General features: G+C 39.7%; 7 protein-coding genes across 9 annotated transcripts; 3 read left to right on the top strand and 4 right to left on the bottom strand.

Annotated features, from left to right (window-relative positions):
• Nucleotides 1-685: 685 nt before the first annotated feature.
• LOC18015104 (lysine-specific demethylase JMJ25) lies at nucleotides 686-6682 on the top strand. 3 transcript variants are annotated; one of them, XM_024154742.1, is made up of 14 exons: nucleotides 686-1059; nucleotides 1171-1304; nucleotides 1370-1469; nucleotides 1563-1692; nucleotides 1770-1833; nucleotides 3401-4067; nucleotides 4161-4490; nucleotides 4599-4899; nucleotides 4975-5129; nucleotides 5244-5675; nucleotides 5774-5846; nucleotides 5931-6016; nucleotides 6191-6310; nucleotides 6427-6682. In XM_024154742.1, exons 1-14 carry the CDS (start codon nucleotides 847-849, stop codon nucleotides 6544-6546), a joined length of 2925 nt encoding a protein of 974 aa, XP_024010510.1. In that variant the 5' UTR covers nucleotides 686-846; the 3' UTR covers nucleotides 6547-6682. The 3 variants fall into 3 exon arrangements, with proteins under 3 accessions (XP_024010510.1, XP_024010511.1, XP_006396316.1); XM_024154743.1 differs by having other exon boundaries at nucleotides 1378-1469; nucleotides 4975-5675; XM_006396253.2 differs by having other exon boundaries at nucleotides 4975-5675.
• A 218-nt stretch (nucleotides 6683-6900) lies between these two features.
• On the bottom strand, nucleotides 6901-12966 carry LOC18015103 (methionine S-methyltransferase). The gene is made up of 12 exons (XM_006396252.2): nucleotides 12744-12966; nucleotides 12041-12234; nucleotides 11636-11842; nucleotides 11445-11540; nucleotides 10837-11025; nucleotides 10576-10764; nucleotides 10256-10492; nucleotides 9854-9988; nucleotides 9177-9494; nucleotides 8863-9042; nucleotides 7603-8547; nucleotides 6901-7511 (listed from the first exon to the last, which is right to left on the bottom strand). Exons 1-12 carry the CDS (start codon nucleotides 12964-12966, stop codon nucleotides 7215-7217), a joined length of 3210 nt encoding a protein of 1069 aa, XP_006396315.1. The 3' UTR covers nucleotides 6901-7214.
• Nucleotides 12967-13265: 299 nt separating this feature from the next.
• Nucleotides 13266-15221, bottom strand: LOC18015155 (replication stress response regulator SDE2). Its single transcript, XM_006396251.2, has 3 exons — nucleotides 14488-15221; nucleotides 13639-14182; nucleotides 13266-13529 (listed from the first exon to the last, which is right to left on the bottom strand). The coding sequence occupies exons 1-3, from the start codon at nucleotides 15108-15110 to the stop codon at nucleotides 13383-13385; spliced, it is 1314 nt and encodes a 437-aa protein (XP_006396314.1). The 5' UTR covers nucleotides 15111-15221; the 3' UTR covers nucleotides 13266-13382.
• A 37-nt stretch (nucleotides 15222-15258) lies between these two features.
• LOC18015154 (putative cyclic nucleotide-gated ion channel 13) lies at nucleotides 15259-18780 on the bottom strand. Its single transcript, XM_006396250.2, has 9 exons — nucleotides 18559-18780; nucleotides 18309-18367; nucleotides 17606-18158; nucleotides 17304-17516; nucleotides 16905-17203; nucleotides 16615-16726; nucleotides 16281-16517; nucleotides 15805-16199; nucleotides 15259-15731 (listed from the first exon to the last, which is right to left on the bottom strand). The coding sequence occupies exons 2-9, from the start codon at nucleotides 18335-18337 to the stop codon at nucleotides 15437-15439; spliced, it is 2133 nt and encodes a 710-aa protein (XP_006396313.1). The 5' UTR covers nucleotides 18338-18367; nucleotides 18559-18780; the 3' UTR covers nucleotides 15259-15436.
• Nucleotides 18781-19570: 790 nt separating this feature from the next.
• On the top strand, nucleotides 19571-20627 carry LOC18015159 (zinc-binding protein A33). Its single transcript, XM_024154139.1, has 3 exons — nucleotides 19571-19963; nucleotides 20060-20152; nucleotides 20274-20627. Exons 1-3 carry the CDS (start codon nucleotides 19571-19573, stop codon nucleotides 20625-20627), a joined length of 840 nt encoding a protein of 279 aa, XP_024009907.1.
• An 801-nt stretch (nucleotides 20628-21428) lies between these two features.
• On the top strand, nucleotides 21429-22734 carry LOC18015160 (abscisic acid receptor PYL7). The gene is made up of 3 exons (XM_006396247.2): nucleotides 21429-21698; nucleotides 21876-22091; nucleotides 22188-22734. Exons 1-3 carry the CDS (start codon nucleotides 21555-21557, stop codon nucleotides 22404-22406), a joined length of 579 nt encoding a protein of 192 aa, XP_006396310.1. The 5' UTR covers nucleotides 21429-21554; the 3' UTR covers nucleotides 22407-22734.
• LOC112085104 (pentatricopeptide repeat-containing protein At4g01030, mitochondrial) lies at nucleotides 22694-25569 on the bottom strand. Its single transcript, XM_024154039.1, has one exon. It carries the CDS (start codon nucleotides 25567-25569, stop codon nucleotides 22726-22728), a length of 2844 nt encoding a protein of 947 aa, XP_024009807.1. The 3' UTR covers nucleotides 22694-22725.
• Between the last annotated feature and the right edge of the window lie 50 nt (nucleotides 25570-25619).

Raw genomic sequence — 25619 nt, 5'->3', positions numbered from 1 at the left:
TGGCCCATGTTGAGGTTATATGACAGTGGGCTCATTTGCAAGCTTGTCTAACGTAATTACCACCGACAAATGTCTTTAATGACGGCGTTTTCTTCGTTTTTTTGTTTTTGTTTTTTTTTTTCAATTCACGGCGTTTTCAACCACGATTGGGATTTCCACGGCAGAAATGAGAACTTAATTCGTTAGTTATTTTTTCTATAAACTGAAATTCTAATTTAGTTTGGCATAGACCTGTGTTTCTAAAATTGGATCAAATTGGCGGTCCAACCAGGTTAAACCGCAAACTGAAAATTTAGCCAGGTTTAACTAATATCAAAACCCACATAGATCGGTTAAAAATCGTATTGAACTAATAAATCATATAAAACCGTGTTTCAATTAAAAAATATTTAAATTGTTATTTTTTTTCTTTTTTTTAATTTTTATGTTTATTATTATTTAATAAAGTTTTTCCAAACAATATAATTATTATTGAAGAATTTTATTTAGTTAATTAAAAGTTTAAAATATTATCAAATCCGGTTGAACCTAGTTAAACCATATTAACCTATAATTTAAAGATTTTTTTGGTTCGATTACCGGTTCGGTTTTAAAGATACAGGTATAGACGTATATAGTTAAAAGAAAGTTTATTATGGCAAAAAAAAATGAAAATTAATAACGGATCCCGACCATCCGATCCTTAACCTTAAAACATATAGAGACACTGTGGATTGTTGCCACGTCGCTTATTAATATCAGAAACGCCGTCTGATGTTAGCACAGCTATCAGATACGGCGTGAAATCTCGATCGACGAGAAACGCCGGTGGTCGCTTCTCCGTCGCAGAGGGAGCCGTTTAAAGGCATGGAGAGAAGGAAGGATAAGCGAATTAGTTCAGAGGATCCCGATGAGTCAGATCGGGTAAGATCTGTCAAGGAACGTAAGACGAGGAAGAAAGACAAGGATCCTGTGAGCATAGGTTCTTCGAATTCAGGCCGAACCGGAAGAGGAAGAAGAGGAAAGAAATTCGATGGTGGAGAGGTTTCGAAGCGATCTACTACTACTCAAAGAGACGAGGTTTATTTTGATTTGATTTCTGGGACGTTTATCTTTTAATTAACATTTGAAGGAGGAACCTTTGCTTTGTGTGTTTAAGGAAATGTAATGATCGAGTACTGTTTCTTCTAGGTTAACTCTGATGGGACCAGAACCTATGTGGGTTTGACTTGTCATCATTGTAAGAACTTGACGAGTAAGATTGATCTTATCTTCTGTTCAAAGTGTAAGAAGAAGTGCTATTGCTATGAGTGCATCAAGAGATGGTAAGTATTTGCAGAATCTGTGCTTACTTAACCAATCAGGAGAGTTTAATACTGAATCTCTGTAGGTATCCAGAGAGAACGAGTGATGAAGTTAGAGCTTTATGTCCGTTCTGTAAGGGGAATTGCAATTGCAGAGCTTGTTTGCGTCTCCCTTTGGCTGTGAAGGTAATGAGTCTTGAGATCGCTACTTTCCCGTAAATCTACTCAGATGAAATGTCTCCTTCATTTTTGACTTTGTTTTTGTTTTTTGAATCTCAGCTACAAAGTAAAAAAGACGCCAATGTCAAGCTCAAGCAGTTGCAGTACCTATTAGTTAAAGTTCTTCCAGTTCTTAGGGATATCTATGCAGAGCAGAACCGTGAACTAGAGGTTGAAACAACAATTAGAGGTATGGCCACTTCTGCTCTCCTCTCATTTCTTCTTTTTTTTTTCTTATTTTTCACTCAATAACCTGTTTTATTATAGGAGTCCCCGTGACAGAATCTGATATTACTTGGTGCAAACTTGACCCCAGTGAACGCATATACTGGTAACATTTCAAAGCTAGAGAAACTCCTTTTTTTCTTTTCGTAATGCTTGGTTGACATTTCAAAGTTTATATTCTATTTCTTGTATCCTTCGAAAATAAGCACTAGGGAGAGACAATCTTATATAGCGGTTATCACCAAGTTCACGAGGAGATGTGATTAGCAATCTTTAATTGCTAAATCAATGGAACAATAAAAGGAATGATTTGGTGGAATAATTAAGGTGTTTTGATTGTTAGGTGCTTGATGAGAATATAACTTTACTAAGTATTCTCAGTTTAGTTTTGAATAAGCTTCACATGTGTGAAGCAATGGGCAGGGATTTGTTTTCATAACTATCGGTTTCGTTGAGGGGGACAACTGGACAAGGGTTCTGCACCTTGCTGGGATACTATTGGGTATCTTTTGGGGGTTAATCTCGGGTAGGGAAACTATCTCATCAAATTGGGCTGACGAGACAAGAGTAACAACAAGGATGGAAGCGATAAAGAAGAACCAACAACAGATTGGCGTCTCTGGAGGAGTCCAGTCCATGTTGGCCATTGTAGAGTTGCTCTTAAAACCTTAACCAGGCTCCACAAACCTCTATCTGATCGTTCCGGTGGAAATGGGAAGCAACGTGGAAACAATTCGTTCCTTAACGGCTGATGCGGGAACACCCTATGGGAAACTGATACTCCTTCAAGTATACAATGATTCAATGGATTCTGAGCCCACTGGATAGATAACATATTATTTGATCCAACGTAATCTGGAGTTGGACCATATGGGTGTCTTTCATGTGTTTTGGACACTATGATTCGTTTGGCAATTTTATGTTTGAAGTTGCCTCTTTTTTTGTATTAGTTTCGCTTTAGGGTTTTGGTTTGAAGCAATTTTCAAAATTAGCACCAAAAAAGTTTTGGTTCCGAAAATAGCAACCATTTGAAATGTTACGCTACTAGCACAAATATGTTTGAATGGTATATTAGCTGAATGGCAGAATAGTGGAATTATGAAACAGCAGAATCATTGAAACGAGAAAACTCGTAAGCTGAACAAACCAAAACGGGATTTTGTAATACAGCTGAATAACAAAAGCTATTGTTTTGTCTAATCTAGCTATAAAATTGAAACGTTCAAGATAAATTTAAAAATAGCTTGTTTGTTTTCATGTTTTATCCTTCTGTGTGTTTTTTACCAGGCTTGAAAACGAGAAAAAGCTGCATACAATTCAAGTCTAATATCAAAATGAGTAAAGACCCTTTCTTAATGGAGGAAATCTAAAACTTTAAATTACAAAAGAGGAACCCAAATATTGATTCTGTTTGTAATTAATTTAAGTACACAAAGCTTTGTAATTGATCTAATAAAGAAGAAGATGTGGAGAATGGGATAGTTATCAAAGAAATGGACTTATGTTTGCATTAGGGTTTTGGTTTTAGTATTAATACACATTTGTTATCTGTTTCTTTGAATTGCATCTTGTCCTCAATTTAACTGTACTTTTGTGTGAATTTATTTACAGAGCATTACACAGTACTCTGTGTTTCCTTGTTTGCTTAAAATCTCTTCACCCTTGTACGACAGTGACCTCTGCAGCACATCCATTGCCAATTTTTACAGAAGCTGTCCAAACCCAGATTGTTCATGCGATATATGTCTCTCGTGCTGCAATGAGTTAAGAGATGGCTTCCACGATCAAGAGAAAAATGGGAAAAGAAATGCAGGTCAAGGAAAAGATTGCAAAGCCAATGTCCCTTTGGATTTCTCTAATTGGAAGCTTAACTCAAACGGTAGCATTCCATGCCCTCCAAAAGAGTGTGGTGGTTGTGGTACTTCAACACTGGAGTTGAGACGCTTGTCCGAATGCGATTGGGTTGAAAAACTGATAACGGTTGCAGAGGAAGTTACTCTGCAGTTTAGGCCACCAGATGTAGATATTGCTCATGAATGTTCCTCATGCATTGCCAATTCTGATCACATTAGAAGGCAGGCAGCGTTTAGGAAGAATGCTCATGATAACTTCTTGTACTCCCCAAATGCTGTTGATCTGGCTGAAGAAGATATTGCTCATTTTCAGTCCCATTGGCTGAGGGCGGAACCTGTTATTGTCAGAAATGTACTTGAGAAGACATCTGGACTAAGTTGGGAACCAATGGTTATGTGGAGAGCTTGTAGGGAAATTGATCCAAAGGTTGGATGTAAAGAAGAGGCGAAAACTGTGAAAGCTTTGGATTGTTTGGACTGGAACGAGGTCAGACAACCGATTCTTTGTGTGTTTTAACACTCGAAGTATTTGTTTCCTTTTGAAGTTTTACATATAACCATCTCTTGTTTTCTCTTGTAGGTTGAAATCAATATTCACCAGTTTTTTAAAGGCTACTTAGAAGGCCGCATGCATAACAGTGGTTGGCCAGAAATGTTGAAATTGAAGGATTGGCCTCCATCAACTCTATTCGAAAAGCGCCTTCCAAGGCATAATGCTGAGTTTATTGCTGCATTGCCTTTCTTTGATTACACTGACCCAAAGTCTGGTATCCTAAATCTCGTAACAAGACTTCCAAAAGAATTCCTGAAGCCAGATCTTGGACCCAAGACATACATTGCATACGGTTTCCCTGAAGAGCTTCATAGAGGAGATTCTGTGACAAAGCTACATTGTGATATTTCTGATGCGGTACGTGCACCAAAATTTCCTCTACTCTTCGTAGACATAAAGAGTTATTACACTGGAACTGAGCTGTCCATTCTTTGTAGATTAATTGTTCTATGAATTTTGAGTTAGGTCAATGTGCTGACACACACAGCTAAAGTGGAAATATCTTCCCGCCAATACCAAAGTATAAAAGTAGAACGGAAAAAACATGCAGAAGCCAAGTTGACTAAACAGTACGGTGGCCAACGAACAGAAGCCAGCGAACTTGAAAACAAGTCACTGAAAGAAGTGGATGGGAAAGCTTTAAAGGAATGCAGTGGTACTTTGGGAGAACAGGTTTTAAAGGACAAGGCAGCTAACGAAGAACTATCAAATAGCAGCTCGAGACCGCCCGGCTCACAAGAAGTTGATGAATTGTGTGTTTCAAAAGGTATATCTCAAGAAGCTCTTTCCCATGTTTATGTATAATAGACATATTATTGAAGAAAGATGGTTTAAATTCCAGATGACTTTACTAACACTGGAAGAGCTGACCCTATGGAAGAGTCTTCTAGTTCATATTCTTGCACTACTGCTATGGAGTCAGGTCATGATCCAAAGGTGGATGCGAGTTTAATCCCCCAGAAGAATGTGTCGCCGACTAACGAATCAATTGCTGAGGAGAATCATAATGATATCTGTTTGAAGACAGAGACATTATCTCCAAACAAAAGCGAAGATGATTCCTCGGTGGAGAATGGACTGATGATGCCAACACTTCCTTCAATTGCTGAGGAGAATCATAATGATATCTGTTTGAAGACAGAGAGATTATCTCCAAACAAAAGCGAAGATGATTCCTCGGTGGAGAATGGACTGATGATGCCAACACTTCCTTCAATTGCTGAGGAGAATCATAATGACATCTGTTTAAAGACAGAGAGATTATCTCCAAATTACCAAAGAGAAGATGATCCGTCGGTGGAGAATGGGCTAATGATGCCAACAATTCCTTCAACTCCTCCTCCGTGTGACAAAGAGGATAGTCTCCCACAGCCAACTGCGATATCCATACCAGAGGAGAAACTAGAAACTCCGAAGGAAACTGATATGCATGGTGGTGCCATCTGGGACATCTTTCGAAGAGAGGATGTTCCAAAACTTATTGAGTATTTGAAAAGGCACAAGCATGAGTTTCGTCACATCAATAACCAACCTGTGAATTCTGTATGTATCACCACATACATCTCTTGTAAATGATTCGTATTGAAGTGATCATTAATACGTTAGAGCTCTGGAATTTTTTTTGTTCTGTTTAATTTCAGGTTGTTCACCCGATTCATGACCAGACTTTGTTCTTGAATGAAAGCCAGAAGAAACAGCTGAAGGAGGAATTCGGTAAAATTCGGCTCTGCTTTACAAGCTGGTTTATCACTTTTTTGCTGTGGCGAACGGTTGAGATATATGTTTGATCATATGCAGATATAGAACCATGGACCTTTGAGCAACACCTCGGCGAAGCTGTTTTTATCCCTGCAGGTTGTCCTCACCAAGTGAGGAATAGACAGGTAAGAACTAAGAAACCAGTCAAATTCCCTCTTTTTCGACATCTCATGTTTATTAATCAAGTAAGCTTGTTGTATCTATTTTTATTCATACGGAGATAAGCCCTCTTGGCTCAGTCATTTCTTCTTCCAGCAAAGAAAAAGCGAAAATTTCAACGTTTACGCAAATGTTTGCAGTCTTGCATAAAGGTGGCTCTAGATTTTGTTGCTCCTGAAAGCGTAGAGGAATGCCTTAGGCTAACACAAGAGTTTCGGAGATTGCCAAAAGACCACAGATCCAACGAAGATAAGTTAGAGGTACTTTGTTTGAATATTTCATTATAGCTGAACGTGTTTCTCGAAGGTTTACAAGAGTCTAAGTTTCAGCTTATGTTAAAACTCTCTATTTACTTCACTTCTCACTGCATTTGTAGGTTAAGAAAATAGTGCTACATGCTGCGAGCTCAGCCATAAGAGAGGCAAAAGATATAATGCAAAAGCCCAATGACACAGTGAAGCTACCAGAAGACGCCTTGGTTTGCTCTTCTAATTAGACATCAAGCTCTACATTGTAAGGTTTGGTTTGTACTCTGTAACATTATTGTAGTTGTAAACTATTCCTTCGCATTTAGAATCAACGTGTTGCTTTAGATACTCTGGTTCGTACAAGATCTTTCTAAAATCAAGCTATTGACAACAATCACAGCTGATATTACAGCTACAAGTAAAGAACTTCGAAAAGAGTAGTAGAAAATTTTAGGGAAGATATTACTATAATAAGGCATATTCGAGATTTTACAAGAATTTTGAAGTTTTTGTTAGGAAATAATACCTACATAAATCATTACCTTTTTCACGTCGGGAAAGAAAAGTTGACATTATTTAAGAAACTTATATTTTGAAATAGGTTTGTCATATAACTTTTTTTTTCACGTCAATCTGAATATTTTCACATACTGTAGTCAAACGTCATAGAGAAGACAATAACATGGAAAAACATCAGAGACTTATTCACATTAAAAATAGATGACTGTTTGTGAATAGTACATCCTTTATTAGCATGAAGAAAAAAAGTTCACGCTTTTGGCCGTTATGGGGGGGCTGGCCGAGAAAGGGGCACGCGAATTATTAGAAACAACAGAACTAAAGTCCCAGAAATACCGGCCAAGACCAGCAACGCGCAAATGCCCTTTTAGTTCAGCAACACGTAATTGAAAGAGTTTCAATTACCAAGGACGCTTTTAAACTGAGCTATCGATTCAATAGCTTTGTCAAACTCACTATCCTCCAATGCAAACGCAAACCGGCAGTAACCAGGAATTCCGGTCCAGGAACCGCTGTTCAAGCAAACACCGGTATGGCTGAGAAACACGTCCCTCATGTTTGAATCCGTAAGCTCGACTTCCTGTCCGTCTCCTTCTTTCAGCTTTACCGTTTTGTTGAGGTAAGCTTTCGGCTTTGCCACCATTGACATTCCAGCTGATGGTTGGATAACCTCCCAACCAGAGTTCTCTAGTACCTGTTAATAACATCATGCGATTATGAGATGAACATTTCACTCCTCTGGTGCAATATTAACAGCATGTTTATCAAGGCATTAACTGGAGTACCTCTTTTAAAAGCTTAGATCTGCCCTCCAACGTTTTTATGGTTTCCGAAACGGCCTCCAAAAAGTCGCTGGCTTTCTCTTCTTTCAGAGCCAACATTTTTTTAGCGGCATATTTCACAGTGCTGTGCGGTTTGCTCAGGCCTGGGAGTGTATGGAAGGCATCAACAAGAGACTGATCCAATACTAGAAACCCGAGCTTCACAGCTCCACTCAGCATATTCAAAGAGAGACATCCAAGCAGGGATACCGACAAGGACGAATCCAATCTCGACAAAGAGCTCTTCAAATCCCAGGTAGTTGAACTGTATTCTAATCCCGAGAACGAAGTGTCGATGATGACCTTTGCTCCAAATTTAGCACAAGTAGACAGCAATACATCCATCTCCTCGTTGCTGTACACCAAGCCTGTAGGGCTAACCGTTGGTCCAGATATACAAACCCATGGCTTCTTCACGGAATCGAGTGCTTTTTTTAGAGTCACTTCCGTCAGCTTAAAGCCATCACTAGACTCAGTAGGGATATTCACGACTTTAGCTTTTAAGAATTTGGCAGCAGCAACGTATTTCCCATTTGTGCCTGCGGGTAAACAGAGCGTTCCACCTTCTTGAGCGCAGCAAATGACCAGTTTATTGAATAGTGCTTGTGAGCCATCAGCATATACAAAGCCTGTGCTGCTTTTCGTTGGAAACCCATAATTACTCCACACAAACTGCGTTATACTTGGGTTGACATCAACTTCCGCTTCAGATATGTTCTGCCTCACAAAACTTTCAAAGATTGCAGCCTTTACAGATCTTGGAATTGGCAAGAAACTTTGATCCACGTCCATGTGGATTACAGAAGTGTCATCAATTTCAGTGACTGAAAGCTCAGCATCTTTCAGAACAGAGACGGCTGAGCTTGAAAATTCAATGATATCTTCAGACTTTGTCTTCTCACTTTCCCTCTACAAGCCATAACAGAGAACTGAGTAACGAAGTTCTAACCCTTACTATAAACACAAAGGAGAGCTTAATCCTTAATTTTTGGTTACTCCTATCGGTCCGGGATTGTAAAGTTTAGGGTGTCATGAAAAAAAAAACAGTACTATGTCTAAAATTTATTTCAAGTATAGCACACATGCCTTTCAGTTCTTGCCGAGTGGCTTGCCCGTATTTTTTTAAAGTAAATACTATTAGTAAATACTATTAAGCAAGTCACAGTCGCATCTTACCCTGAAAAAGAATCTAACACGTAAGCTAAAACAGATTTAAGTACATACCTCAGCTGGGGCATGGCGATCAGCAAGCTGGAAAGCCAGAAGCTCATGGAATAGGCAACCATAATAGTATTGGCTGATAATAGCAGTATGACCTTCCAATACTTCCACCGTTTTAGACAAGGCCTTAGAAATGCCATCAACTTCTGAAATGACATAGGCTACTTCTAAATCTGAATAAACCTGCAGAACAATAACTTGGTATATAACACATGACAAAAAAAATTAAGAGATTTACGGAAATTAACTTAGATCTATTTGTTCCCAATCAGAAGAGATAGAACAACATCAGCGATGTGGTTGGAGGAAAACTATACCTTATTCTTTACCAGACCACAGATAATTGCTGCATGAGAAGGTAGTTGGTTTTCAGCAAGATATTTCAGTACCCCATTGGATGCAGGGAGGCTAGACAACTCAAAGTGATCAGATATATCCAAGAAAAGTCGACATCCAATTTCTTTCGTCACTTGCAACAGATGCAAAAACGATGAACTGGTAATGACCTCAAATTGAGCCATTCCAGTAACGACCACCTGTGGCTTTAGTTTCTTAATTAGTTCTATCATCAGATCAGATTGGTGTGGGGATTCGATTACTGTGATTTGATCATCTGATTCCTCCTTGCTCGTGTTCTACAATTGATTAACAAGTTTCCCGTTAAGCACATCACAAACAGAAATCACCCATCAATAAACACACATATATCTTCAGACATAGTTACTCAGAGAGACACTCAATATACTCACAGCGAAATCAGGTAAAGTGATGTCTTATTACGGAACTTTCATCTATTACAATTTACCAAGTAAATTTCAATAGTAGAGACACTCGACAAATTTACAGCGACATTAAGCTAGTTATACCCACTCATATTACTAGGCAACACCTTACACAGAATTGAGCATAAGCGCTCACATACAAAAAAATACATCACTAGCATCATTTTGTTCCAAAATAGTGTAAAAATACTAGCTGTAGAAATACGCTTTACCTCAACGGCTAAAGAGGTTAACCAGCTCCTCGGAAGTTGTCGAGTTAAATGCTCATCAACAATTGCAAGTCGAGGGGAAAATAACCGAAATGCACTCTCGATTGCCACAGCCCTTGATGGAAACACGACAATGTTCTTGCAAAAAAAAAGAAGCAGACTCAGAAATTATTGGAAGGTTCCACATGGACATTAGAAGAATCAGGCTTTACATATTTCATGAGTCCGGAAGTTTCAAGTGTTCCTTTCAAATTCCTTCCACGAATTTTTTTTTTGAAAGATGTTTAGTGGCCCCTAGTTTCATATATTAACATGTATAGTACAAATGCAACATCTGTGTGAATAAATTATTGCCTGGAACTGTAAGAAAGAACTGACAAAAACATAAATATGGAATAGTCTTACATCCTGATTAATTGGAATGCGGTGGTATGTCCTCATAAAGCCTGCAATTAGACTGCAGAATCTTTTGCTGCCAGCTGGAGGTTCAAAGGGGAAATAGGAGCTATCTTTCAGAACACTAGCAAGATAAGCGAGGAACGGAATTTTCTCATCAGCAACAGCTTCATCTTCAAAAGATAAATCCAGTGAACTGCTGATTTCTTGGAATCCATTTTTCAAGAAGTCAAAGATTATCTTAACCTGTCAATCATAACCACTAAATTGATTCTTTGTTGTTCACCGTAACATAAATATTTACTAAAGATTTTTTTTTATCTACCCACCTGATTTGGTTGGCGAAGCTGACAACTATAAACCGATAAAGCATGAGAAATTCGTCCACCAGCCTTCCCATAGGCCCATGCTGTTCGAGCACAAATTGGTTGGTCTCCAGAAAGTCCCATAAAAAACTCAAAACGATGCGGGCTGCTCCTCTCAATTTCAACTAATGCCGAGATATCGGTATCTGCAGCCTGTGAACACACATGTCATATGTCAAGTGGCCATTGTGGAGGAGCATGATCTTTCAGAGATAAATTTTTTACCTGAAGTATTTTAGTCTGCCACATCTGCGTAACACGGACTCCTCGCCGCTCAAACAAGCGTCTACAGACACCTTGCCCAGGACGACCACCCATGTTGAATATCATAATCCCTGCAGGTTTGATGACAGATATTCCTTCTTCAACTGCTCTGGCAATCAAACCTAAGCCAAACTGATCCTCAACAAAACCCTGAAAATGGACAAAATTCATCAGGCACAGGAAAATCAGCCACATAACAAAGTTTTCAGCAGCTGGTCTATCATTTAGTGTAAATAAAAGCAAGAGATGTGTAATTCGCTGGCGACAGAAAAAGAGAGAGTGATGGGGATTTAACAGAGGAAGAGAATAACAATTTCTTAAGTTAATACTCATCCCAAAAATGCACAATTTTGGCTGAAAATGTGAACGTCAGGAATGCTTGTGACTGGCTCAATAGCGCTAGCAAAAATCTAAAGGTGAGATTGCGATGAATTGTGATAGACAAGGAAGAAAAAGAAGCATTGCGGATTAAAAGGTTCAATGATATAACATGAAATTGGTTCACACGAAGCTTGTGAACATGCTATGGACCCTTTCGGATTATTTTTGCAGAAAAGAAAGTCCCTTACCTGAAGGGCGCAATAGTTACTCAGCGAATGGAGAAATTCCTCACTTGCATTTTCTTCTATCATCTTAGACATGGCTTCTGGGTTTGGATTAAGAATCTGCCACAAGTGCATAAGATAAAGGAAACGTCAGATTTTAGAAGTTTGAAAGTCCGACGTATATAAGCTATTGGAGAAGAGATGGAAAAAACTACCTGAGGTATGCATCCTACAATTCTCTCGAGCTGAATTTTATTATCTTTACAATAACTAAGCAAATCAGATTCATAGAATTCCACCCTGTCCAGTAAAGTTTTCTTCTCGTCATCATAGACTGGTTGGCCATTATCATCAAGAGCGTTTAAATACAGATTTATCCAAGAAATTTTCACAGCTCTAGGATTAATATCAAGACCGTATACCTGCAAAAACACGTAAATGTGAAGTTATATGCTTGACACCTGTATGTATGGTTACTGTAAAGCATTTTTTCAGGGTAGATACGAGGAGCAATATCCATACTAAACGAGACAATAGTAGAACTGTTTCCCATCTTACTAAGACTGAAATTCAGTAAGTAGTGGTATTAAGGAAAAAAAAAGATTCATAAACAGACTGACCTTTGAAGGCAACCACTTAGCAGCAATGGCTATTGATATCCATCCGTTACCACAGCCAAGTTCGGCAATAGTCTTATCCTTGAAGATGGTGTCAGGATGTCTGTTAAGTCCTTCATAAAATGTGAATGACCAGTCTTCTGGAATAAAAATACTTGGAATGACCATCATGGTCAACTTTTTCCTAGTCTGAAAGCCTGCAGAAGAAAAGAGGAATATATATATTAGATACAAGCATGGTTTCATAACTAATAAGGTAACCAATATATCTGATGATGCAAAAAGGACCATCCATAGAAAGCAAAAAGGACCATCGAATCCAACAAAAAGGTCATAATACCATGGTTACTAATTTTGGAAACTTACGATAGGAGTGAGATGAGTAGTTGAGTTTGTCACCAGAAAGCGACAAGGAAGAAAAATAAAATAAAAAAGACCTTGAAAAGCTAAATTGATGTGTGTATATATGTGTATATGTAGCTTATCCATTGGAGAAAAAAGCCGCCGAGATTTGACACCGGAATTATCCGCCGATTTCTCGGGAAATCGAAATTGATCATCAAGTCAACCGGTGATCTCATAATGTAAGATCGGAGAGATTACGCTCCGAAAATCAATCAATCAGAAGGAAAAAAAATATATCAATTATCCACAACTCGTAAACATGCAATTAATTCATTCGTCGGTTGATGAAATGAAATGGTACCTTGGTATTGATCGAGGAAGATGTCCTGGATATGGAAGTGGTAAGTCTGGAGAGAGGACTCGGAGGATCCGATGCGCTTGTAGAGATCGGATAAGAAGATCCGAGCGTCGGATCGAGTAATCGGATCCTCGAGGCGCTCCAACAAGGAGCGTAAGGCGCCATACGCTGCGTCGCCAGATTCTTTGCACCGATTCAGGAACTCGTCCACAGAAACGCCCGCCATTGATCGTCCACAGAAGAAGAAGAAGAAACTGAGAGTTGGATCTGGGTTTGGGAAGCTTTGTGATTGTGAGTCTCTCTGCTGCTCTCACTATACTATCAAGGCAGATTATTAAAAATTAATTTCCTGAAAACCAATCATTTGTGTGTTTTAAAAAGAGAGTCGAATATTATTCCTTTTCTGACTTTTTTTTGTCCGCCAATTATATATATCTCACTGTGAAACGACAGCTTCCCGAAAAACTGGGAAAATTCATTAGTAGATGAAAAATGCGATAAAGGGAGTGATTAAACTTAGGTGGATTAGTTGAAGCAGCTTAGAACTGATATTATTAGTATTACACAAGTGGGGGTTTGTGTTATTCTAATTCCATAATAATACAACAAGCAGAGTCAATTTCGAAAAGGTTTGAACATGGTTCATTTCTTGGCCAGCAGTTTCTTTGGGAGCTTGTCGAGTGGTGTTGTTTTAAGTAGGAACAGCCTCGCAGCTCGCTCTTGCAATGTCCCTCCGCATTTCAGTCCACGTGACTGCAGCTCACTCTTCAATCTCTCCATCCCCATTACCTGCAACCAAACACACAGTATAAAGATTTAGTAGTTGTTTGATGCAACACATGAACTAAATGATCGTATCAATTAGAGTTTCTGACATTATGTTCAAAAAAACCCATACCTCCATATCTGTTGCTGAATTAAAGTCATCAAAGTTAAGCGGTTCCATGGATTTGCAACACACTGCATCAACAACAGACACTGTTTCTCCCGCAACAACTCCTGTCGTTACTTCAGAATCATTCTCTTGCTTATCGACAGCTACACTGGACGTAATTAGTGGTTCACAAGCTGCCTCGACCAGGTTCTTTTCTGCATCTCCACTTGAATTCTCCTCTTTTTCAGTTCGACCCATCTCATCAACAACAGCAGCAGGCGAATCATCCATCTTCTCTTCGTTAATCCCTTGAACACCTGTGATCTCTCCCTTAATTACATCTGAACTTTGGTGCACTGCACTGTCTTTCTCTTCCTCTGAACCGCTATTGCAGGACGCTTTACCAGAACTATCACCATAATGTGCTCCAGCCATAACGGAGCCTGAGCTTTCATCAGTATCCTTATCTGAAACAACTTGGCTACTACTGTTTAGAACAACAGATTTCTCGTCTTCCTCCTCGCTGCTATCATCACTGTCACTATCCTCAACAGCTCTCTTTCCCTTCCTGAATATATATCAAATACATCATCAAAGACAAGCAACAGAGAATTGAAGAACCCAAGTGTAACAAAACACAAAATCATCAGATATCAGAATCTATGCGACACTACTGAATCACAAAACCCATCTTGTAGCGTCATAAATTCAAAACAATAACAAAGAGTTTGAGATCAATCAACTTCACAGGCTTGGTAAACTTAAAACTAGAAAACACCGAATATAGCAAACGAGAGATAATATCACAAAATCGCTACTTGTTCCAAGCATAGATGCCTAAACCATGGGAAGATAAAAGAGATTTGTTCATACCATATCTTGAGTCGCTTCGACTTTACAGATTCTGCGTCCATCTTCCCCTTCCTCTTCCCATTCTGGAAAGATTCTTTCAAGGCCAAATCCACCGCCTTGATGCACTTATCAGAATCTTCCCTATACTTCTTCACGTATTTCTGCGTAGCTCCATTGCCAACACCTTGTTTAACTTTTTTCGCCTGCTTCTTCAGAAACTCATGCGCCAATTTCTCAAGCTTCCTCTCCTCTTCCCCTTCCTTCCACTCCTCCAGCCTCTTCTCCGCGTTTACATGCCTCAACCTCCGCCCACTCATATCCCTACACGCATCGAAGTTGTTGGTCTTCTTCTGCCCAGCCTTGGTCGCCGCTCCACGAAGTAGCGACCCGAACCCTCCCTTACCTCCACGGAGGGAAAGGACAAGATTCACGGTGGCGTCAGGCTGCGAAACCGCGGATCTATCGGAGATCTGATAGCCTCCGCATATTAAGCGCTGTAGATGCGTCGGAATCTTCGTCTGCTCGAAGATCCGCTGCTTGATCTGGTCACCATACGCTAATGGAGAGGAGAAAGTTAAGGTTATCGATTTTCCCTCAAGAAGCCTCACGAAAAACTGCAACGGCTTAGAGCTCTGATCCGCCATAGTTTGCAATTATCGAAGCTTGGAAGACGAAGAAAATCGATTTCTGAAGAGAAGGGGAAGATTGAAAAAAAAAAAAACGAAGCCCTAAGTCTCTCTCTATAGTTGTTGGGCTACGAGACTTCCTTCTGGATTTATGACTAAAAGAAGGGATTTTTATTTTGGCGGCTTCTTAATGGGCTTTGGTTTTCCTTCTGTTAAACTATACATAGTTTTGAGTTCAAATGAAAAAAAAAATATCTATATATAAAAATAGACAATTCGAAATTTCTGCAATTTATTTTAATTGAGAATTTACAGTGGTAAGTGGACTCGTGTGGTAAAGATTTTTAAGGGTTTCGAATATGATTTGCAGTGAAATCCGGCTCTGAGGGTTTAGGAGGAAGCAAAGGAAGGTTGTTGTGACGCAGATTGCGAAGTGCGTTTGAAGCGAACCGCGACGCGTATAACGTGGCAACTAGACTCGACGACGACGAAGCTTCGTCGCGTTCGCGTTTTGCGATCGCGTTCCGGAATCGATCTTCTTCGTCAGTTAATGACCTGGCCAGTTTCCTCCGGCAGTGTCTCCGCCAAGCAGCTTGTATGAAAGATGCGCCCCAAGTTCTCCATTGTACCGAATAAAACCTGAGATTTAAACCGGTCAGAACCGAACTAAACCAAACAGTCGGAGAAGCAGATCTGTCAAAATAGACCAAACCTGAAAGTATGTTGAAGCTGTTTGCTATGGAGTCGTCTGAACTGCGAAGCCACAAGCTTGAGATCTTCTGCTGCAAGAGCAAAGGCTTCTACTTCTGTTAAAGCTTGAACTGTTCTCGTCGAGATCGGAAAATGCGACGAAGATTGAGGATCCAATGCCCATGTGAGAAGATCTTCGCCGCAAAAGTCGCTAGCTTTGAGGTACACGGCGTTAAAGAAGCCGGTCCGGCCACCGTTTGTGGTGGCGCTCATCAACTTTCCTCTCATAACAAACAACATCTCCTCCACCGGATCTCCTTCCCGGATTGCGTAGCTGTTTTCAGTGTAGAGCACTGGTTTTAGCTTGTCACACACGGCGTCTAGCAATTGCTCATCCATTATCTCAAACAGGGGTACCTTCACCACAAGAATTGAATTTTGATTCGAGCAAAAATGTATATCAATGGAAGATCGAAGAGACAAGCTGCGTGCACTTACTTTCTTGAGGAGGTCGAGGCAAAAATGGCGTTTAATGTCTCTCCTGAGGTCTTTAGGGAGATTACGCAGAAGGTTTTCTTCTTCGACTCCTCTGGTTTCTTGCCATTTGTATTGTTCATACCTTCTGATACGTTTCCTCAGGTCCTCTGGTAACATCCGATGAGCCATCCATTGCTCTGCATCTCTTTTTCTCACTCTCATCTCCTCTTCCCGAACTGTTGTCGATTCCAAGTATTTCTGTAATGAAAAACCGTAAATTCAGTATCTTATCTTCCTCGTGGCTTGAGTACCGTGAGTAAAAGGAGTGGTTTAAAGCGCTTCTTCGAGGATTTACCTGCATATTGCCGATAAGTAGTGCGAATAAGACTAGGCCAGATATGCATATTGATACAGCAAAGATGATTTCCCCAACGAATTTGCTTGTGTTGAGATTTTGTCCCAATGCACTGCAATGAGAAAGCAAGTGATCAGATTAGTCTCTGATACATCTGTAAGGCTAAAGATGCTAATACAGAGAGGCACTGATCATATCTTATCTGCCGTCAATGACTCCTACATTTACATAAATATTGCTATAACCAGGCTCGAAATGGAGTCGTTCTGACTAGAAAGAGTTACACAAACCTTAGATTACGCAGACCCCACCAGAAGCAGTAGAAGAATTTCTTCCAGAAATCATCTGATTCAACAATCCCACTCTTCAGTGCATCAGTAAAGATGCCAAAGTTAAAGACCGTTGAATTTGTTATATCATCAGGATTGATAAACGGGCACGAGGTAGTCAGGAAATCATTTATAACATTACTGTTTTCATCACAGTAGAGAAATGTAAAATCACACCCGCCTTGTCTCTTGGCGCAAGCTTCTCGCCAGCATCTGTCCTCTCGTTCTACTGAGATCAAGTACCATAAGGCTCCAAACACCTATAGAAGTAAATTTTCAAATAAACTTTGATCAATCAAATCACTTGGGACGCCATTACAATAATAAAGATTTTTGTTATCTAATGATTTTGGAACTCACATGACTGGCTAACATATAGAGAGAAAGATTCCAAGCAGCTCCAGCCCAAGCTGTTTCAGTAACTATTCCAGATGTTCTTGTTACTTCACTGTAAAGCGGATAAATACGAATGATCCTGGGAATGTACTGAGTAAATATGACAGTTATCAGGTAGTCCTTGGTGAGCAAAGAGGCTGGCTTGTTCACGTTGGGGATAACAGCTAAGACTACAAGCTGCAGAAGAAACGAGGGAATGTTATTGAATCATCAAGGAACCATTAAAATATTAGCAACTTTAAGGGATCAAGAAGCACTCATTGTACCTGTGGGAGTGGAAGGATAGAAAGAACATCGACGATGAAGTACGAGGAGAGGTACTTTTTGGCTATGGCTTTAGGATCCTCCACAAGTTCGCCTCTTCCGAAAATCCGGGAAGAAGGAGAGACATAAGCTGTTCTAAACTTGAACACAATGTGAATAATGTAGAAGGCATCTATAAATGTTCGAAGCACACTAGCTGCTATCTCCAATTCCGAGTGCAAATTAAGGCAGTGCTTTTCTCCATCAACAATGGGGATGTAAAAAAACAATGGATCAATCGCCAGAGCAATCACTGAAGCAAAGAGAAAGATTTTGTTCCAGTTCTGCAGAAATGAGCCTTGTGGGTTTATGATGTTCTTCTGGGTGCTAGAATCTCTCTTCTGCTCCTTCTTATGTGAACCAAAACTTAATGGTCTCTTAAAAGTCCTGATTTTATCTGACCCTTTCTCAAATCCTCTACGAACATTCTTCAAAACTGCGTTTATAGATGGTCTAGCTTTTCTTCCGTAACCATAATCTTTGAATAATGAGTCCTCTGATATCCAATCTTTGAACCTAAACAAAATCATCACCAAACAACAATTCCATAAGAATCTTATGATACAGTAAAAATTTAGACCACTATAGCTGTAATCAATTCATATTCCTAGTCTCTCAGTGAATTGATTCATATAAAAACATACGAGATTAAAGCAGGTAAACAACCTTAGACGATTGTCGTGACCAAAACCCATAAGTCAAGCCTTCGTTTTCTTAGACGGATCCTGAATCATATAACAACAAATTCCAATATCATATACAAACTAAAGTCCCCAAAATCAAATTGAAAAAATAAAAATCATATAATACATCGAAGAAACAGTTACAGGAATAACAAAAATCAAAATCAAACGAAGAAGATATGGAAACGGAAATTAGAAATTAAACGTTTAAATCGCTGATCTCAGAAACTTACCAAAACGTCGAAGTAACTGAATAGTGATTACTGAGAAGCGATTAAGAAAATTAGAGTAGAAAATTTGTTCGATGAACTGAAACCGGAGATTTCTCGAATTTAATTCTCTGAATTTTCTCGCGCAGTCAAAAAAAGTCAGTCTTCGTCAAGCTTGGCACGGCGCTGGTAAATAGAGACCCATTTTTGCAGTTTCTTCGAAATTGGAGCAATGATAGGACAAAAGAGAGGGAAAGGGAAATATTCACAATTAATTAAAAGAACAACTAAAATAAACAAAACAAAAATTGAAAAGAAGACTGTGTCAAACTAGGTGAGCCGAATACATTTTACGGGCTCAGGCTTAATAAAAAGCCCATTAAGCCCAAGTATATGTTTCAAATTGTGAACTAACCGGCGTAACTAACTCTTCTTCTTCTTCTTCTTCTTCATTATTCTCTTCATCGCTCCAGCTATCGGAAGACGCTGTCACATTCACCGTCGCCGTATGTGTTCTTGTTTCCGTCGTAATTTTCCGATAATCACTTGATTCCTGTAAATGCGAGGTTAGTTATCTCTTTCTCTCTTTATTTTCAAGTCGTCTTCTTCTCTCTGTTCATTCTTTTCTAGTTCAATCGAAGTTGAGAATTTTGCCGCCATTTTCAAGATAAGGTTGATTCTACAATTTTATCTTTTTAGAATAATCTTCAATGGTTTTTTCGATTATATATTTCCCATATATGCATGTTCTGCGTCGTTCTTTTACTGGAATAATGTTGATCTATACTTAGGCGATTTCTTTAGGGGAATCACTGGTTTGAGATGGAGTTTATTAGGTCAAATTCCAATTTATTAGTTCTTCTTTTCAAGACGAATTCGGTAATAATATCTCCAGTGTTGTGATTTGTGATATCAAAATCAGAATCGGTAGATTTTTTCATTCAGAGAATGATCGGGATGTAATATTTGTTATTTGCATCGCAGGTATATTATCCATAGAGGAAAAGTGTCAAGTGTTAGTCTCATCTGTGCAAGAATGTCAGATTATGATGAACCTAAAACGCCTTTTCAAGAATTTCAAACACCAGAGCAAGAATCTAAGTCTCAACAAGGCGAAATCGCTAAAACCACAAGGAAGAGAACGCTTGATGAAGACGAAGATGAAGATCCGGAAAACCAATGCTCGAAACTAGATGTTGTCGCCAAAAAAAGTACAGCGAGGAAACTTGAATTTGAGCGAACAGAGGAAGAAGCAGTGGAGAAAGAAGATGGTGTCGCCAAAAAACCAACAGCGAGGAAGCTTGAATTTGAGCGATCAGCGGAAGAAGATGATGCATTGCCCTTAGCATGTTCCATTTGCAGAAAACCATTCTTGGATCCGATTGTAACAAGATGCTATCATTACTTCTGCAAGCATTGCGCTCTAAAGGTATATATTATTCCCTTTTCAACAATATCTTTCATGACTCAGGAACTTGTGAAAACAGAGCTTCATTGTTGTTGTCGTGTTTGTTTCGTGATGCAGCATCACGAGAAGAACGTTAACTGCTTCGTGTGTGACAAGCCAACTCTAGGGTTTTTCAAAACAGCCGTGAAGGTCAAGAAAAAGATAGCTAAAGTACGTGAGAAAGCCCAAGGTTTGTAAAAGAAAATCCAAATCTCTCTGTTTCGTTAAAGGACCGAACCGGCCGGTAACACTGTCCGGTTTGACATGATAAACCAACTCTAACAAAAAAAAGCTCGATGAGTTCTCTGTAGCCATGGTGAAGGAGGTGTCAACAATGGTGGCAAAGGCAGCGGTTATGATGAAGAACGCCAATGCCATGTCGGCAGAGTCGGCGGAAATCGTGGAAGAGGTTGAAACAATGGTGGAGATGGTGGAGACGTACGGGGCAGAGTCGGCGGAAGATCCATCTTCGTGGGATTCGGTTGTGAGAATGGTGGAAAATATGGAGGAGGCGGCGGCGGACGCGAGGGAGATGGCGGAGAAGGCGGCGGAAATGATTCAAGTAGCGAATGCCACGACGGAGACGGCAAGGGCAGCGATGGCTAAGGCGTTGATGGTGATGAAGAAGGTCAAGTGGAATCGCTAGACGCAGTTTGCTTCAATCCCACTACTAACCAGAGTTTTCTAATTCTTCTTAGGATATATGACCGATTTTTTTTCAGGCAAATTGTTTGACTATACAGTAGTTTTCAAGAATTTATACAAAAGTTAGAAACTTACAAAAATTTGATGGCCTTGGAGTGTGTTCAATCCTATTTAAGGTAAATCTAAACTGAAACAGAAGAAATACTGGATAAATCTCTAAATGAATGTAACCAGCCTCACTCTAGGGGTTTTCAACACAGTCGTGGAGATCAAGAAAAGAATAGCTGAAGAACGTGAGAAAGCCTAATCTTCTCTGTTTCCTAAAAGAATTTCGGTTTGATTTCTGGTTTATTAATCTTTTGCATGTGATTCTCATGGTTGCTGACATCAACCTAAAATTACTTGTACTTTCCAGCAAATATAGCAATACTTTGGAGATCACAGTAAAACGTATATATTGATCAGATATATTTTTCTCCTTAATAAAATTAATAAATATGTTGGTTTCAGCTCACTTTTTTGAAAATTTGGCTTCCTCATTTGCGCAGATAGTTTTAAAAGCTTTTTTGGTTGGAGAAGATAGATTTATAAACTACACATGGTAAAAGTCAAGAGCTAGTCCAAAAAGGTGAGACGACAAACCAATAAAACCATGACTCGTAAGACATGTAAAGATTTGTCGGTTCATCGTAAATCCGTTGGTGGTAATATGTCGGTGTGTTCGTTGATTTTTGAGTCCAACCAACCAAAATTAACAATTTTTGTATTAAAAAAAAAGAAAATCAAAGCTTTTTGGAAAACCATAAAAGCTAATTTATTCCTCTTTCTTCAATCTCCTTTCCTCTCTCTCTCTCTTTTATCCACTCTCCCACCAGATTCCTTTTTAGGACAGAAGGAGGAAGATAAGAGGTTCTGATCTAAAGAAGATATGGAGGAGATCATCGGAGACGACACAGAGATGTACGGAGCTCTTGTGACGGCGAGATACGCACAGTTGCATCATCGTCACCATTGCAGTGAAAACCAATGTACCTCTGTTCTCGTCAAATACATTAAAGCCCCTGTTCATCTCGTAAGCACTTTAATCTTCTCAGATTCGTTTTTTCAGTTTCGGATTTTGTTGAAATTCTTACCCGATCCACCGTGAATTTGAAATTTTTACCGGATTTAGGGTTCCCGATCTTTCTGTTTTTATATGCTGATTTCGGCAGATTCTCGTGCTAACGATGGTGGTATATACATGACTCAGGTTTGGTCACTGGTTCGGAGATTTGATCAGCCGCAGAAATATAAACCATTTATAAGCAGATGTACCGTTAATGGTGATCCTGAGATCGGTAGTCTCAGAGAAGTAAACGTCAAATCTGGTCTTCCTGCGACGACCAGTACCGAGAGATTGGAACAGCTTGATGATGATGAACACATCCTCGGTATCAACATCATTGGTGGTGATCACAGACTCAGAGTGAGTTTACTGGTTAAACCCTCCTCAAATCTCATAGCTTTTTAACAGGTTCAGAAATTAAATAGAAGTGTTGTAACGACTCTCTTTTTTCTGCAGAAATACTCTTCGATCTTGACTGTACATCCGGAGATGATCGATGGGAGGTCAGCAACTATGGTGATTGAATCTTTTGTTGTGGATGTTCCTCAAGGCAACACCAAAGATGAGACATGTTACTTCGTGGAAGCACTCATCAAGTGTAACTTGAAATCCTTGGCTTGTGTCTCTGAAAGATTGGCTGCTCAGGACATTACCAATTCCATCGCCGCATTCTGAAAAAACATTCAAATAGATACACAGAGAGAAGAATCATACAGCAGCATTTGAAGATTCATATAGTTCCACGTGATCGAAGCTCGGTGAAGGAAAGAAAGCTCCAGTGTGTTTAGACTCTTCCTTTAAGAAATTCTTTAGTCTGGTCATAATATATATTATAGAAGCACTCGTGGTCACGCTGCTTTGTTATGATCAGCTCCATAGGCCATGTTGAGCCTGTCGTAAAGTTTTGATGTAATTTTAGTTTACGGTGTTTGTTGGACAGTGTCTGTATTTACGCACCATTGTACAAGAAAAACAGAGCTAGTTAGTATCTATCTTATAACCACGAGTCATTGCAGGAACATTTTCCGTCTCTAAAATGATGAACTCGAGACCCCTCGTGTAAGACTATATCACGGTTTCTCAAAATTGATATGTATTTTGCTACGGTGTGGCAATCAGAACATATACTCGTGTTCTTGACCACTCTTATAGGAGCTAAGCCTTTCTTCTTGATGAGGCCATAGGTTATTGCTAACTTCTCTGTATGTCCCATAAGCAACCTCTCTTTCTCTGGTTCACTTACGTTAGAGTGTATACAGCTTGTGTCTGGCACATAACCTGATTTCTTCATCTCAGAGACTAACTTGTACAGCTCAAAGTATATTTCTCCTTCATCCGGATGTGCTTTTCCTTCTGCATAAAATACATGAACCGTTTGATCGATCTGAATCCAGCTCCACAGATCTTGGACTTTCACCCTCTGATTCCTCATCGAGTCTCGTATGTGTTCAACATCTTCCCATCTGTCCAAACTACTGTACAAGTTTATCATCATCATGTAGTTAGCTGAATTGTGCGGTTCCAGCACTTGCAGCCTCTTCCAAGCGACTTCCGCGAGTTCCAGGTCTCTGTGGATCTTACAAGATGAAAGAAATGCACCCCAAATAGTTGCGTCGGGTTTAATTGGCATTGTTTGAATGAAATCCCAAGCTTCATCAAGATAACCCGACCTCCCGAGCATATCTACCATGCAAGAGCAGTGTTCGAGAGTCGGGAAAAAACCATAATGGGACATCATAAGATCGAAGTACTTCCACCCTTCAGAGACAAGACCTGAGTTCTTACAGACAGACAAGACAGAGGTAAATGTTATAGCATCAGGTTCCATGCCTGCTTCAAGCATCCTATTGAAGACCGCAATCCCTTCTTTGCCTTGCCCAAACATGGCATAACCCATGATCATACAGTTCCAAGAAGCTAACGGTTTGTTCTCAATGCTCCAGAAAACCTCAGACGCGCTTCGCAGATCCCCTGATTTTGTGTACATATCTACTAGTGCAGTTGCAACATATGCATCGCGGATCAAATTGTTCTTTAAACAGAAGCTGTGCACCTCTTTGCCACTGTATACTAGACTCAAGCAGCCTAATATCCTAAGCAAGGTGGATATGGTAGCTGAGTTCGGACAGACACCTTCTTCCTGCATTTTAATGAATATTTTGAGGGCATTCCCGAAGTTGCCATTTTTGGAACATCCCGACAAAATGGCAGTCCATGAAACCACGTTAGGCGCCACACCATTCTTTTTCATCTTCCCTATCACAGCCAAAGCTTTCTCGGTTTTCCCCCAAGTCGCATACCCAGAAACGAGATTGTTCCATGTAACAGCATCAGGTTTGTTCCCTTCCTTTTCCATTTTAATCATCAAAGCTTCAGCATCTTTTAGCAGACCAGCGTACGAAAGTCCTGATATGAGTGAATTCCAAGCAACAATGTTCTTCTCATCCATTTTATCAAAAACCATCCTGGCGTAAGGCAAACAGCCAGTTTTCACATACATGTCGATCAATGTGGTTTCTACATACAAATCGTACCAAAGCTGATTTCTTATTACATATCCGTGAATCGCCTTTCCAAGTTTAAGCAGCCCCGGTTCAGCAACAGCTTGTAGAAGACTACTTATCGAGCTGGTGTTTGGCTTCAGACCAGCAATTTGCATTCTCTTCAATATCGCAATGGCACCTTTGTATAAGCCTTTAAATGCATAGCCTGACAAAAGAGAGTTCCATGTCACTATATCTGGCTTCAAATTACATCTCTCCATTTTGTCCAGGAGAGTCATGGCATCATCTACATAACCAAACGCAGTATGACTCGATACAATTGAGTTCCACGAAGACAAATTCCGGTCTTTCATTGAATTGAAAACTTTCCTGGATGATTCAAGCTTGCCATTCCTTGAGTACATGACAATCAAGGAGTTACACACCGAGATGTTTGTTTCAAACCCAAGTCTCAGAACATACCCATGAATCTGTCTCCCTTCTGCTAAACCTTCTTTATGGCTACAAACTTGCAAAAGCTTAACCATTGTTCTATCATACGCTTTTGCAGCAGAAAACTGCATCTCTCTGAACAGTTTCACAGCTTTATCCCACTTCCCACTCCGCAAATTTACCATAGTTATCTCGTTCCACGCGAGATCATCTCTTTTAGGCATTTCATCGAATATCTTGTTGGCGACATCTGAACTCACACATCTTCCATAGAAACCCATCAATGCAGAAACCACGCGTGTATCTGAATTATCGACACCTCTCTTAATCAATCCGCCATGGATAGTGAAACCTAAAAACGGATTCATTAGAACAGTACAAATTCTCAAAACCATAGCGAGAACTACTCCATCGAATTCTACTCCTCTGTTCTGTAACTGAACAAAATCCTCCAAGACTCTATACTTCTCTAGTCCGAAATTCTCGACCTCTTCCGAGAAATCCCTCCATGAAACTTGATTACGAGGGAAACCCAGGAAGAAAATAGTACTAGCATACCCAAATACTCCAAATTCAAGGTAACGAGAGATCAAGCGCCTGGCGACGAACTCCAAGTCGAATCTATCGAACAGCCTCATCATCCGAGCATGAGTAGCTTTAACAGAAATCAGATTTTTGCATCCATTTAGCTCCTTCAACGGATGAAAATCCCCATGGGATAAAAGATCCCAACTTGGAGACGACGGTTCCAGAGAAACTGAGATTGGTAAAGATTCAAACGACGCATGCTTGATGTCCACAGAAAAACAAGCCAAAGAACGATTAAAACGATATCTTCGCTGTGAGTGATGAAGAAACAAGGAGCTGTAACAATGGCGGAAAGTTACAGAGATATTCTCCATTTTATTCACTCAAAATTTCCGGATAAGAGCTAGCCGTTTTATTTCACTAC

The sequence above is a fragment of the Eutrema salsugineum genome, unplaced genomic scaffold, assembly GCF_000478725.1.
Source record: "Eutrema salsugineum unplaced genomic scaffold, Eutsalg1_0 scaffold_3, whole genome shotgun sequence".
Classification (NCBI taxonomy): domain Eukaryota; kingdom Viridiplantae; phylum Streptophyta; class Magnoliopsida; order Brassicales; family Brassicaceae; genus Eutrema; species Eutrema salsugineum.
Note: the sequence above shows the minus strand (reverse complement) of the source record. Positions and strands in the feature narration are given on the sequence as shown.

Excerpts from the sequence above, each read along its gene's own strand:
- LOC18015104 (XM_006396253.2), top strand. The coding sequence starts at position 847 with ATGGAGAGAAGGAAGGATAAGCGAATTAGTTCAGAGGATCCCGATGAG. Across the intron at positions 1,060-1,170 it reads CTACTACTCAAAGAGACGAG|GTTAACTCTGATGGGACCAG; the intron begins GTTTATTTTGAT and ends TGTTTCTTCTAG. Across the intron at positions 4,491-4,598 it reads ATTGTGATATTTCTGATGCG|GTCAATGTGCTGACACACAC; the intron begins GTACGTGCACCA and ends ATTTTGAGTTAG.
- LOC18015103 (XM_006396252.2), bottom strand. The coding sequence starts at position 12,966 with ATGGCGGGCGTTTCTGTGGACGAGTTCCTGAATCGGTGCAAAGAATCT. Across the intron at positions 12,235-12,743 it reads CTTCCTCGATCAATACCAAG|GCTTTCAGACTAGGAAAAAG; the intron begins GTACCATTTCAT and ends TTTCTTCTGCAG. Across the intron at positions 9,043-9,176 it reads GTGGTCTGGTAAAGAATAAG|GTTTATTCAGATTTAGAAGT; the intron begins GTATAGTTTTCC and ends ATTGTTCTGCAG.
- LOC18015155 (XM_006396251.2), bottom strand. The coding sequence starts at position 15,110 with ATGGCGGATCAGAGCTCTAAGCCGTTGCAGTTTTTCGTGAGGCTTCTT. Across the intron at positions 14,183-14,487 it reads TCGAAGCGACTCAAGATATG|GAAGGGAAAGAGAGCTGTTG; the intron begins GTATGAACAAAT and ends ATATATATTCAG. Across the intron at positions 13,530-13,638 it reads ATTCAGCAACAGATATGGAG|GTAATGGGGATGGAGAGATT; the intron begins GTATGGGTTTTT and ends GTTTGGTTGCAG.
- LOC18015154 (XM_006396250.2), bottom strand. The coding sequence starts at position 18,337 with ATGGGTTTTGGTCACGACAATCGTCTAAG. Across the intron at positions 16,727-16,904 it reads TGGGGTCTGCGTAATCTAAG|TGCATTGGGACAAAATCTCA; the intron begins GTTTGTGTAACT and ends TTCTCATTGCAG. Across the intron at positions 15,732-15,804 it reads CAGCTTCAACATACTTTCAG|GTTTTATTCGGTACAATGGA; the intron begins GTTTGGTCTATT and ends TTTAAATCTCAG.
- LOC18015159 (XM_024154139.1), top strand. The coding sequence starts at position 19,571 with ATGTCAGATTATGATGAACCTAAAACGCCTTTTCAAGAATTTCAAACA. Across the intron at positions 19,964-20,059 it reads GCAAGCATTGCGCTCTAAAG|CATCACGAGAAGAACGTTAA; the intron begins GTATATATTATT and ends TTCGTGATGCAG. Across the intron at positions 20,153-20,273 it reads TCAAGAAAAAGATAGCTAAA|CTCGATGAGTTCTCTGTAGC; the intron begins GTACGTGAGAAA and ends AACAAAAAAAAG.
- LOC18015160 (XM_006396247.2), top strand. The coding sequence starts at position 21,555 with ATGGAGGAGATCATCGGAGACGACACAGAGATGTACGGAGCTCTTGTG. Across the intron at positions 21,699-21,875 it reads TTAAAGCCCCTGTTCATCTC|GTTTGGTCACTGGTTCGGAG; the intron begins GTAAGCACTTTA and ends TACATGACTCAG. Across the intron at positions 22,092-22,187 it reads GTGGTGATCACAGACTCAGA|AAATACTCTTCGATCTTGAC; the intron begins GTGAGTTTACTG and ends TTTTTTCTGCAG.
- LOC112085104 (XM_024154039.1), bottom strand. The coding sequence starts at position 25,569 with ATGGAGAATATCTCTGTAACTTTCCGCCATTGTTACAGCTCCTTGTTT.